General features: G+C 35.0%; 1 protein-coding gene across 4 annotated transcripts in view; it reads right to left on the bottom strand.

The window, feature by feature from the left end:
- Positions 1-2180: 2180 nt before the first annotated feature.
- The window catches only part of bmpr1ba (bone morphogenetic protein receptor, type IBa), a 64609-nt gene continuing 52705 nt past the window's right edge, over positions 2181-14084 (bottom strand). For all 4 annotated transcript variants that reach the window (XM_067405638.1, XM_067405636.1, XM_067405637.1 and 1 more), the window contains 8 exons: positions 10525-10627; positions 8691-8787; positions 8320-8458; positions 7690-7882; positions 5999-6296; positions 4254-4429; positions 3947-4077; positions 2181-2788 (listed from right to left, as the gene is read on the bottom strand). In XM_067405638.1, the coding sequence (XP_067261739.1) occupies positions 2663-2788; positions 3947-4077; positions 4254-4429; positions 5999-6296; positions 7690-7882; positions 8320-8458; positions 8691-8787; positions 10525-10627 (1263 nt within the window). In that variant the 3' untranslated portion in view covers positions 2181-2662. The remainder of the gene's footprint in view (positions 2789-3946; positions 4078-4253; positions 4430-5998; positions 6297-7689; positions 7883-8319; positions 8459-8690; positions 8788-10524; positions 10628-14084) is intronic.

Below are 14084 nucleotides of genomic sequence, written 5' to 3'. Positions count from 1 at the left end.
GCAGGATCATGTGTTAAGAAAGTGCACCGGGTCGTTCTGATTTCATATGAACTCGAAATATTAAACACCCATTTGCAAATGGAAATCACAGAAGTCTTTAGCAAGACCTAAAGTTAGACTCACAGACCTTAAATGTGTTTACAGCCGTAACAGACAGTTTACAGTTAATGATGGTCTATGCAACCGCTTTGCAAAGCAGCTGGCGTATTTTATGCATAAATGTTTGTGCATAAATTGGTCACAGTAGACGTGAGTGTTGGTGTGCTTGTAAATGTGCTCGCAGTGATGTGAAACACAGGGCTCATTATTTGTGATCTGTCTGCAGTCTCACTGCCTGCAGCCGCTGCCACCCCACCGACATGTAAAAGCCTCTAACGAACTGCCATTTCCCACAATCCACGACGTCTCCAAAAGAGGCGAGGATCTGTGCGGAAAATAAAAGCCAAATTAATGAGCAAAACAAGGCAGCAGAAAAGCCCTTATATAAGGCAGAAGAGCAGCAGTGCATCGAGTGCTTCTGTCTGGCGTAAATGCTGTGCCAACTATGCAACGTTTGCTTCTGTATAGGACGATGATGGAACCGCTGGCAAATGTGCATTGTTATGACTTGCGTGTACAGAGAGAATCCATAGAATAAAGCTTCATTAAAATAGCAGTCAAAAAACGCTAATATGTCCGCTGTATAAAATGTATGTAAAGGATTTTTTAAATAAATTATATTTTTAATCAATGCTGAAAGTGCCTTTGTTTTATTTAAGTTTTACCTTCTTGGAGATTACTTGCATATGATTTATGCATTTTTTTTTATTTATTTATTTTTTTATACTTTGACCTTAAATAATCGTAAACATGACTGTCCTAACAAACATTTACCATGGTAACCAAAAGAGAGGCTATGAAGAGGATTTCTGTCCTTTTTATGAATTTTTCCTAAAAAGTTTTTAGAAAACCATGATGTTTGTTTCATTGGGCTGTAAAATGAAAGCAAATGGGATTAAACTGATTAAAATTTTTATTGGGGGGTAGGTTTGAGTCAATAATGTACACTTGAACCATATTATATATATATATATATATATATATATTTATCAGAGAATTCAATTTTTTTTACGTTAATATCTAATAATTTTAACTTTTTCAATTTCAACTTTTGTCATAATTTCTACTTTTTGCCATAATTGTCTTACGACCTTACTTTTGTCATTATTACAACATCATAATTTGAACTTTATATGTCATTATAACTCAATTTTGACAGTCATATTTCAACCTTTTTAGCATTTGTCAAAGTTTCAACTTTTTATCTCATAATTATGCCATGTCATAATTTTTACTTCTTATGTCACGATTATGAATATTTTGTAATAATTATGATTTACCATATACCCATCTGAAGTTCCTGCCTTCTTTAACATTGAAATTGATACTTTAAGAAGCTTAAATATACTGTTCATAAACAGAGTTTAAAGATAAAGATCAAATCAAAATAAAAAATAGTTATTATATATAATTATTAGTTCGTATTGATCTATTAACCAAGTGATTAATTCAGAGTAGCTTGATACAATTATGAATCATAAAAATGTAAGGATTCCAAATATCTTACTAATTAAATAAGCAAGTTTGTGATTGGTTGTTATGCTTGGATAACATGGATAATCAACTCTGTCATTTTCATTTAAACTTTTCATGAACTTTTAAAAATGGATATTCATAAATACAATATGTATTTAAACACTTCAAAAAGCCAATCCCTGTCCTTTTATAGAGGTATTTATATTTGAAAAGAATGAGCAAACGCTAAAAACCTGACAGTTTACAACAATGCAAGCATGGTGTTATGTAAGAATGGCTTTACAAACAATTTACACAAATATTTTTGCTGGTTTTCTGAATCCAGTCAAAAGTGTTGCCCATTCGGAAATGTGAAGGGTTTTTCACAAAGTACTTCAGGTGGATGATGACAATATTGTCTTTTTTTAGAAATGCTTTGCAGCAGAATTGAATTGTGTTTGCATCATTGATCATTATTTTCCTGTTTATCACTGTAAAGCTGCTTTAAGACAATCTGTATTGTATAAAGCGCTATAGAAATAAAGGTGACTTGAAAAGACCTTACGGGGAAAAAACGGGGGGAAAAAATTCAGTGTTATTAGAACATTTATTCAAGTACATTGATTCTTCACTCTCATTTTCAGCTATTTACACAATAAATAAGGTGCAGCCTACCAAAAAGGAGGGAAACCGCAGCTCGTATGACTTTCATTTCAACCATCACACTTGTTGCAAGCTCCAAACATGAGCCAAAATCATCGTCAAGTACGAGCTGAACAGATTGTGAAAGGAGAGTCATGAGCTAAAGCCCAAGTGTTTATGATGGACAGCGGACATCTCGCTCCATGAGGTCCTGCTTCGTCCCATTGGCCAGGTCCTCGTCCATCAAGCATTACGACAGCGGCCAGCAGTCTTTTCAACGTCACATTTCACAGGGCTGTATCTCTGGCCTCAGAGGTGCCGCCATGAGCTCCGACCACAGAAGATCTCTGGCGTCTTTCGCCATTGGTGAGTGCTCTCGCATGGCAAAATTTACCGTTTGAACCCACGGCGGGCCGTCGCAGGTGGTGGGTTCGGTGTTAGCGTCAGTGCTGCTGTTGGGTTGTTCTCAGACTTTAATGTCCTGGGACTCTGACATCTTGGCCAGCGTCTTTTTAATGCGAAGAGCGGTGAGCCGAGAGGCAGGGTTATGAGCCCAACACTCCGTCATGAGCTTCCCCATCTGTCTGAGACACTGAAATCAAACACATTGGCTGGTGTTAAAACAACAGTGCTTCTGCACAATATTGGAAAAAAAAAAAACTGACATTGCAATATTCTGTTTTTCTGCAATAACATATTACAAGCATAACTAAATATAATAGAACAAATAAACAAATGAAATAAGTAGTGCGTTATATTTTTCAGGTAAGTCTAACAGTATACAGAAATAATCAAATGTAAAATAACAGTGCATAGTCTTCACTGTATAAATTAAATATAATTAATCAGTGTTAAAACTTCAAAATGTACTTTTCTCTCTGTGTTTTTTATTTTATTAACATTCATGACACAGGAAGGAGCAGGAATGTTAGGCTGCTGTCACTTTAAGACCGAATGCACGGATCCACAATACCATTAAACATCTGTTTTCTTAATTGTTTACCTTCACTTGAGCCATAAGCAAAGCATCTGTGTTTAAGAGGATACTCGCATGGTTTTTGACATCATTTTGCATGCATGTATCTGTTCAAGATGTGGAAAAGAACAGAATTCGGTGTTCATGTGCGTCTGTGTGTGAGCACAGAAAACGGCACGCTTGTTCAGAATTGAGCTCTCTTTCCCGCCTTTATTCAAATATAAACATTGATCAGCAATCATAAACAGAAGCTCAAATGTACTTGCTTGACACATGAGAAAACAAACTTCATTGGTTCTCAAACATACTTGAGCTTTCATTTATCACAACTTATGTGTGAGTTGATCAATGTTTATATGTGAAAAAACCTAAATTCAATCTGTTCATCATGTCAAAAGATCAAGTCTCTTCAGAAAATCTGGACTAAACAACTCAATTCATATAGATTAGTTTTACAATCTCTTTATGAACTTTTTGAGGCGTCAAAGTGTCAGTTGCGTAGCTGTCAATGGAGGGACAGAAATCGCTCAGATTTCATCAAAAACATCTTCATTTGTGTTCTGAACCCTCAGATTCCAGATTTTCACATAGTCGTATCTCAGCCACATATTGTCCAATCATAACAAACCGTACATCAATGGAAAGCTTACTTATTCAGCTTTCATGAATAAATGATGTATAATTCTAAATTTAAAAAAACTTACCCTTGAGACCCTTGGTTTTGTGGTCCAGGGTCACAAATCAGTGTGAAGAGTGAGTAGATTAGTGTTTTACCTCATCACTGCTCCAGCGGTTGGGGAAAGACGGTCGTATTCTCTTGATGCAGATGACCTCTCGCATGTCTTCGTACGATGGGTCATTAGGAACGTGATCGTGATACGGCAGCTGATATTCCTCTACGATACCTGAAGAATTATCCAAAAAACAATCAATACACAGACATGAATGAGATCTCTTTAAAATCACAAGTGGATACGTTTTTAATGTTTTTTAAAAATTCACAGACAAAGACAAAGTTGACTCTTACATGAAATATGTGTTTGTACTTCACTGAAATATTTTAAGTTAGGCAGATCTTTACCTCCAGACACACATCGGCGGGCGATCTCCCACAGTATGAGGCCAAAGCTGTAAATGTCTGCCATGATGTAGGACTGAAAATGGTTCCTGTTCAGAGTCTCGTCCAGAACTTCCGGAGCCATGAAGCGTTTGGTGCCCACGCGTGTGTTCATTGGGATGTCCACTTCATTAGTGTCGCTGTTCCATGAGACACAACAGCATTAATACAGTATTTCAATCCTGACATCTTTAGGCCCTAGAGCTCTTTTTATTAGCATATAATCTTCAGCAGAGTTCAAATGATTTTTGTGGGTTAAAAAGATGTTGATGCTCCATTGAAAGTATAGTTTAGTTTGCCAAGCTACAAGCTAATAAGTAGTTTAACTACAGTCAAGCTACCATTTTGATAAAGTACAGTACAATAGTTAGATATTCTTTATTAGTAAATTGTAGTGTAGCTAACTACACTGAACATATATAATGGGCAATGTGTGTGTGTGTATTTCATTCATTAATACAGTTTATTCACTATAGTTTAAAAAAACGGTAATAAAATATGACAAGATCTCAGAGTTAAACTGTGTCAGAAAATATTAATCTTAATTATGTCAGATAACACTTAAGCAAAACATGGTCAGGTCAAAGTCTGAATAATTTTTTGTTCCAAAGATTTATTAGTTTTACTGATAGTCCACTGTATGAAGAATTTTTGGGTATAATTTGTCAGTTTATTTTATCATTGCTATCCTCACTTACATAAATGAACTATAGTGTCCTGCACACACTAGTAAAATTATATCAAAAAATATAAAAAATGTCTGAATAATTTTTTTTAGACTGTATGTATATGTGTGTGTGTGTGTGTGTGTGTCAGTATTATTTTATTATTATTTATATCCTATTATAATGTTTATTATTATTATTTTGTATTAGCTTTTATTTTTATATTTTCAGCATTTATTTAAATTTTTGTTTCAACTTTACTAATTTTAAATGCTTTAGTCATTTTATTAGTTTTTTCATATTTGTATTTAGCTTTTTTATTTCAGTTTCAGATTTAGTAATTTTAGTACTTAAACTGATTTTTATTTCTGTTTGGTCTCATTTTAAGTTTTTCATGTAATTTTTATTTTATTTCAGATTTATTTCAAATAACAAAAACTATTTTATTCTTAATTTTTAGTTTTAGTTAACAATAATATACACAGTCCTTCAAAAGTTTGGGATCTGTAAGATTTTTAATGTTTTTAAAAGAAGTCTCCTCTGCTCACCAAGGCTGCATTTATTTAATAAAAAAATAAATAAATAATAATAATAATAATAATAATATTACATTTAAAATTACTTTTTCTATTTAAATATATTATAAAATATAATTTATTCCTGTGATCAAAACTGAATTTTCAACATCATTACTCCAGTCTTCAGTGTCACATGATTTAATTCACAGAATTAAACTCAATAGGCACATATATTAACATTAAATAGTAATTGATAAAACTAAACATACTAACTAATAAAACTATTTTAAAAACATAGACAAATTGAAAATAAAGTTATAATAAGCTAAGATTGTGCATCAGCAGTAATTATTACAATTTTACTAAGCTACAAAAAAAAAAAGTTGTAAAATGCCAGGCAGGGACTTCTGGGAACACTTTTGACCAATCACACAAATTAATATTTTTAATAATATTTTTTAACTTGTTGTTAATACCGCCCGCAAGACGAGTAAAGACAAGTAAACCAAAGTGACCGGACTCTGACCTGATGAACTTGACGGCCAGGCCGAGGTCAGCGATGCAGCAGGCTCCGTTCCTCTTAACCAGGATGTTTTTGCTCTTCAGGTCTCTGTGGGCGATGGCCGGTTTGCCCTGCGTGCCAAAGATTTCCGTGTGAAGGTGGCAGAGTCCGGAGACAGAGGAGTATGCCAATCTCAGCATGGCTCGGCTGTCCAGGGTGGTGCATTTGAGATAGTCGTACAGAGAGCCGTTCTCGTGGTAGTCGGTGATGAGGTAGAGTTGAGTCCACGAGCCTGTGCCTTTAATGTCAGCCGCTATGAACCCTGAGGAACGCAGAAGAAAGTCACTGAGGTTAAAATTACTGCACAAAGTGAAATATACTCTGAGCAAGGCCACGCTTAATTTACTGTTATAATTAATTTGATATGAGCTAATTAATTTGAAATGACTGCTAATCAAGACGGTTCAATCGTGCACGGATCATTTTCCTGTAATTACTGACTACATGTTCACCAGGAGTAATTAAATAACAGTAGAGACGCTGCTAACTAAACTACATTTTTCAGTTGCGTGACAGTACCTCTGCTGTTTTAAAAAAAGCATTGCTATTTTTTCTAACAAACAGCGACGTAGCATGAAAAGATGAAATAATTCTGATTGTTGCATCACACTGTATTGTGCGCAGAGCTTTACAGCCGAGTGATTTGAGGCAATGATCAAACACACTCTCAGAGAACGTCCTCAAGCAGAGATTAATTTTAGCGAACCGATTTATTTGGGATGGTTCATTTTAATTAACTGAATTCACTGACTAATTTGAGTGATCACTCAAACGTGTTCCCGGAAGTCCCCTATGTGTAAAATATTTAGTTAAATGAGTAGCTGACAAGAAAAATGGGCATGCTGAGGATTTAGGTTAACACAGTGGTTCCCAAACTTTCTAGAGAAAAATATTTTGACCCCCAACCAACATGCACATACATATAGACACTCCTAAGACCTTTCATGCAAAATCCAATAGGATTTATTTGAAACATTGCAATTGATACAGTAGAACAACTACTCAACTTCAACATGTTTTTTTTTTTTTGTGTGTGTGAGTGTGTGTGCGTGTTCGTGAAGTGGCATCTTGTTTTGCTTCATACTGTCACAAGCGAATATTCTGAGGCATGCACGGCCCCCTGCAATACTTGATTCAGTTTATTCAATTGCACCATTTAGCAATCTTTTATTCCACACCAACAACTGCTACAACTGATAACAGACTGCTCAAGTTCATCCTGAGGTAGTAAAGGTAGTAAAATATGTCAAATTAATAGTGCAGTGGAGATCTTTAGTTATTTAAACGTCTATTGTGTGAAGCACTGACCCATTTGGCATTTTTTAAAAGAACAGCAATGAAAAGTAACGAGAAAGTGTAAGCGTATAATTCACTCTAATTATATACATACGGCCCCCTTAATAGCTTCAACAAAGTTAAATAGTTTCATTAATGTAGCTAACCACTATTTTAAGAGGGTAATTGAACAACTTTAAATTATGAGTTATATTAGCTTGGCAAGCAGTAGTTTTCCTAATAATAGTATTATATTATAAATTCGCTGTTAGTATAATAGTAGCATTAAAGCAAAGTATGTGAATGTAATAGTGTGTGTGTGTGTGTGTGTGTGTGTGTGTGTGTGTGTGTGTGTGTGTATGTGTGTGTGTGAGTCTCACCCAGTATATTCTCATGTCTCATGAGGACAGTCTGATATATCTCCGTCTCTCTGAACCAGCTGGCCTCCTCTGTGGTAAAAAAGACTTTCACAGCTACTTTCTCTCCCCTCCATCTTCCCATCCACACCTCTCCATAACGGCCCTTCCCGATCTGTGTCACCATCTGGATCTGCTTTGCTATAGTGCGCTGCACCTAAAGACAGAGACAAACAGAGATAGATAGATAGATAGATAGATAGATAGATAGATAGATAGATAGATAGATAGATAGATAGATAGATAGATAGATAGATAGATAGATAGATAGATAGATAGATAGATAGATAGATAGATAGATAGATAGATAGATAGATAGATAGATAGATAGATAGATAGATAGATAGATAGATAGATAGATAGATAGACAGATAGACAGACAGATAGACAGACAGATAGACTTATTAAAACATAATAGCTTTATTTTTTCCCAAATTACGTGTTTTTTTTTTATTACAATATTTCTGGATTCCATGTTATGCAGTAAATTCCATTTTTAAGACTGTATTCTGTGATTCTGTGCACAGTTCATAGGGCCCTATGTGGATGTTGATTTCACGTCATCTGTGACTGTGAGCAGTGTGTGATTCTTACCAGCAGGGGGAGTCCTGACCCTGAGCCGGAGCTCTGGGACTGCTCTATGAGATCCCGCAGGGATTCTCCGGGAGGAATTAAAGTTTCATCAGGATGCAGGCCGAGGCTGTATCGTGGGGCCAACTCATGACGCTTATACCTGAAACACCACACAGACGACTTAAACAGGAGACAAAACTCCCCACAAACAAAACATGGAGGTTTAGATTGAGGTCTCCATAATAAAAACAACTTCTTAAAGTAATGTTAAAATAATGTGACAGATTAAGTTAAGGAGCAAGGTTAGAACTTATGGTTTAGTTTTTAGTAATTTGAATTAGCTTAATTTAAGAACAACCAAAGTCAGTGTGTCTGCGTGGTAACTTACACACCTGAAGTAACAGAAGATGATGATGAAGGTGAGGATGAAGCTACAGACGGTCACTGAGATGAGCAGAGCGATATGGTGAATGTCTCCAACCACATAACCTGCACACACACATATTATTTATTATTGCATGTCAAAGAGACCAAAGTTTGAACACGAGCTGTCACTGTATGCCACAGCACAGGTGTGTGTGTGTGTGTGTATGTGTGTGTGTGTGTGTGTGTGTGTGTGTGTGTGTGTGTGTGTGTGTGTGCTTTTGTTTATATTACATTGTGGGGACCAAATGTCCCCATGATGTAATATAAACCTGAGTTCACCTACATCGTGGGGACCAGCCAGCGGTCCCCACAATGTAAATGGGTTTATAAATCATATAGAATGAGTTTTTGTGAAAAAGTAAAAGTTTGCACAGTTTCCTGTGAGGGTTAGGTTTAGGGGTAGGGGCAGGGTAGGGGGATAGAATGTACAGTTTGTTCAGTGTAAAATGCATTGAAGTCTATGGAAAGTCCCCACAATTCACAAAAACAAACATGTGTGTGTGTGTGTGTGTGTGTGTGTGTGTGTGTGTGTGTGTGTGTGTGTGTGTGTGTGTGTGTGTGTGTGTGTGTGTGTGTGTGTGTGTGTGTGTGTATGTGTGTGAGACGGACGCTCTGCTGACTGATTGGAGTTGTATCATAACAGCCACAATAAACCCTACAGGTGTGTGAGGGCTTCTGACCTAGATATACTTTTGGGAATAAATCAGACATTTTTTTCTAGGAATGATGCCCAAAGGAAATATACAAAAGAGTATATATATATATTGTGTCTGTATATGTGTATATAATTAAGACTTGATTATTATTATTATTATATACATTATTATAGTTTATATTATTATTGTTTTTTTATTCATTATTATTGTTATTTTATTTAGGTTTTTTATTAATATTTGATTTTATTTCTAAATTTTCATTTTATATATATATATATATATATATATATATATATATATATATATATATATATATATATATATATATATATATATATATATATATATATATATATATTTTTTTTTTTTTTTTTTTTTTTTTTTAGTAGTTAAACAAACAGTACTTTTGTTTTGTGCCTGTCATTTTTATTATTATCATTTTTAATATTAATTTTAGGTTCAAATGTTTTACTTTTTATTTATTTCCAGTATTTCCAGTTTAATTTTTGTTCTGCAACCAAGGCAGAATCGCTGAGAGGATTTAGCATGTTGCTGGGCTGTTGTTAAACGGTTCAACTTAGGGTTAGAGGTTAAAATCACTAACTCTAAATATTAACAATAGTAATAATAACGCTTACCTGAGCAAACACTACTAAATAGCTGTAGTAAAAGGATAGTAAAACCTGAAATATTTGACCTGGTGGGGACATTTTTGGTCCTCACGAGGAAAACAGCTTATAAATCATAGTAAGTGATGTTTTTTGAAAATGTAAAAATGTAGAAGGTTTTCTGTTATGGGTAGGTTTAAGGTCAGGGAATAGAATATACAGTTTGTACAGTATAAAAATCATTATCTCTATGGAAAGTCCCCATTAAACATGAAAACCCAATGTGTGTGTTGGAGTTTTGACTATACTTGTGAGGACCAAATATACTCACTTATATTGTGAAATACTTTCACAACCCACTAGTGAGGACATTGACTGTAAAAATGCAGAAAGTTTTCTGTAATGGGTAGGTTTAGGGGTAGAGTTAGTGTAGGGGGACAGTATACAGTTTGTATTGTATAAAAATCATTATGTCTATGGAAAGTCCCCATAAAACATGGAAACCAGTGTGTGTGTGTGTGTGTGTGTGTACTTACTGGGTGTTCGTAGGGGAGGCAGTGTTGGGTGTAAGTCTCTGTTGCAGTAGTCCTGATCTGTGCAGCACTCTAGTGCTCGCCGCTGCTTAGAGCTCCCAGTGTCCTAAACATATACAAACACACAATATATTAACACATCAGGATATTTTAGGTTCAGAAACAGACACAATGAAACTGCACATGCAACTCATTTTTAGCTTATTTAATGTGACTTTCGAGTGAAACAGAACATGCAGCATGAGATGATATACTGTAGGGGTGGTACTTGAAATGAGTGGGGAAAAATAAGCGATGATATGATTGGTTAATATAATTTTTCATTTCTGTTTGGCAGAAAAAAAATAAATGTTTATAAACATTTTTTTTTTTTTTTTTTTTTGCACAATAAGACCAGGGACATGTGTTAAGAGATCGGTTTTGTATTTTATGTTGTATTCAGTTTTGGACTTTATGTTGTTTTGTGTTATGATACAGAGAAGTGTAAAGGAATAGTTCACTCAAAATATGTACTATAGACTACGTTTATGGTGAATTAACTTTCATAATATGGAAAAGAGCAGTCAAAAGATGAATTGCGACTTTTTATCTCAGAATTCTGACTTTTTAAATCGCAATTGCGAGTTTATATCTCACAATTGCGAGTTATAAAGTCAGAATTCTGAGATATAAAGTCGAAATTGCGTGATAAAAAGTCCGAATTCTGACTTTTTTTCTCGCAATTAACTGATGGTCAGTATCTCTGTCTGTAACAGTGCATCCAACGATAGCCGTGCTGCCGTGAAGTCTGAAGCTGTTGGTGTATAAAATGTGCCACTTCATTTTTGTCTGATTTATTGCGCCTCCGCCACAGCTGATTCTTCTTATTATTATGATAATTATTATATTGTTATTATTGTGTAAAATTCATTAGTGTATCCATTCTGTTAAAAACAACTTTTATTGCCCAAATACCTCGACTGTAATTTGCAGAATTGCATGATTCTACCCTTGAGTTGCAAAGTTAATGAAATACGATAGGTATTGGTTGTTTTAGTATTAAGCCCACTAGATGGCAGTAAAAGCTGTTTTTTCTCCTTGAAACGCTGTGTACAAGGTTACCGTGGAAACATTCTATATGCATATTCCTGCATAATGCATACTGTATGTCCGGAGACTAATCTTTTTGTGTCTCCTCCAGTAAAATCAATATTTCTTTATTGGTAAATCGGCGCTAGAAATAATCCTTTATGATGTCCTCTATTTTATGTATAATAATAACAAAGCAGTAATCCTGATGGTCAGTCGCAATGAAAGGAAACGCAAGCAAAGTAAGAACTGTGAGAAATAACGTTTCACAGTAGTGAGAAAAAGTCAGAATTCTGAGATATAAAGTCGCAATTGCGAGAAATAAAGTCAGAATTCTGACTTATCACACAATTGCGACTTTTTATCTCGGAATTCTGACTTTATAACTCGCAATTGCGACTTTATACAGGGTACCCCCAGGATCCTCCAAATGAAATTCAAGGCTTTTTAAGACCTTTTTAATACCATTTTAAATGAAATTCAATGCCAACTTCGTACCCATTCTGACAGAAGTATGAGGGAAAAATGTCAAATCTGTATAAATTTTGAACCCTAGAAAATAATTAATTCGGCATATATTTTTATACCTATACTATAAATATTTTATTTACCATAGGCCTACTAAATGTAAACAGCAGTGTCTCTCTCATTGTTACAGAGTGTAATATAATTGTATAGGCTAATACTATGATGTAATTGATGTAATACTACTAATGTAATTGATGTAATACTACTAATATACTAATATAATACTACTAATATAATACTATTAATTGCAATAGTCTGGTGCAACTTCTCACATCCAACAAGGTGCATGGAATAAAAAAAATTAGTAATTTAGGAACAAAACCAGCAACACTCATAGATGCCAGGGAGGGGTCAGAAATAAACAAAAAACTGAAGCTATATATATCAACTTTATTTTGCCAAAAAATAAAAATCTCTCATTGTTATTAGTTTTTAACATTTAGTGGAAGTAGGTTGTTTTCCTTTACTTCATGCTAGCTTAAATAAAATTAAAATCTTGCACTGAACAACACTGTACAGAACAAATACAACCCTTGAATATATTTGTACACTCTTCTGTTTCTTGACATGGTAGCATCGGACGCGTTTCGGTGATTTAAAACGACGCTCGTGACTTAAAGTCGAGTGCTTTTACTGTAATTTAGGCAAGCGCGCTCATAATAGAAGCGACGCGGTTGAGAGCGCGGCTCATGGTTGCATAGCAAAGACAGACGCCACTGGAGCGAAAGCGCATTGGAAAGAAGGAGAATGCCGGCGTGGCCGCGTATGTGACGCTTACTAGAGAATAATAATTATAATAATAATAATAATTTAGCGGGCCGGATTATGTTTTATTTTTGAGATCAGTTGCGGGCCGTAAATGGCCCGCGGGCCGGCAGTTTGAGACCACTGGACTAGACTATCACAGAACGCTGACACAATCAGCTACCCAATGATGCTTTTCATTCAATCCGAGCACAGATATTGACTCGTATTACTCGTATAATACTCGGCAGAAGTGCTTTATCCGTACCGGATACTCGTTTCAGCCGAGTATCCGGCTCATCTCTAGTAATTTACCTCACTTGCCTAGTAACCATAGTAACGGGTGCGCGAGCTTTCGCGCTTACTGCTATGACGTGGAGCGCGAGGTGCACTCAACATTACGCTGCATGAATTTTTAATTAGCCTACACTAGTAACAGTTCATTTTGTTACGGTATGAACTTAATTCTAGGAAAAGTTTAAAAAAAAGACCTTTGTAACGAAATCCAAGACTTTGTATACCAAATTCAAGGCTATTAAGGCCTTAATTTTAGATTATCAAATTTAAGACTTTTTCAATGCTTTTAAGACCCCGCGGGTACCCTGTTATATCTCAGAATTCTGACTTTTTATCACGCAATTGTGACTTTACATCTCAGAATTCTGACTTTTTATCACGCAATTGCGACTTTATATCTCAGAATTCTGACTTTATAACTCGCAATTGCGACTTTACATCTCAGAATTCTGACTTTTTATCACGCAATTGCGACTTTACATCTCAGAATTCTGACTTTTTATCACGCAATTGCGACTTTACATCTCAGAATTCTGACTTTTTATCACGCAATTGCGACTTTACATCTCAGAATTCTGACTTTTTATCACGCAATTGCGACTTTACATCTCAGAATTCTGACTTTATAACTCGCAATTGCGACTTTACATCTCAGAATTCTGACTTATCACACAATTGCGACTTTACCTCAGAATTCTGACTTTTTATCACGCAATTGCGACTTTATATCTCAGAATTCTGACTTTATAACTCGCAATTGCGACTTTATATCTCAGAATTCTGACTTTTTATCACGCAATTGCGACTATATCTCAGAATTCTGACTTTATATCACGTAATTTCGACTTTATATCTCGCAATTCTGACTTTATAACTCGCAATTGTGAGATATAAACTCACAACAAACTCATACAAAATAAAGTGGC

This window comes from Chanodichthys erythropterus, chromosome 13 (assembly GCF_024489055.1).
Source record: "Chanodichthys erythropterus isolate Z2021 chromosome 13, ASM2448905v1, whole genome shotgun sequence".
NCBI classification, from domain to species: domain Eukaryota; kingdom Metazoa; phylum Chordata; class Actinopteri; order Cypriniformes; family Xenocyprididae; genus Chanodichthys; species Chanodichthys erythropterus.
This window is presented reverse-complemented; position numbering and strand designations above follow the sequence as displayed.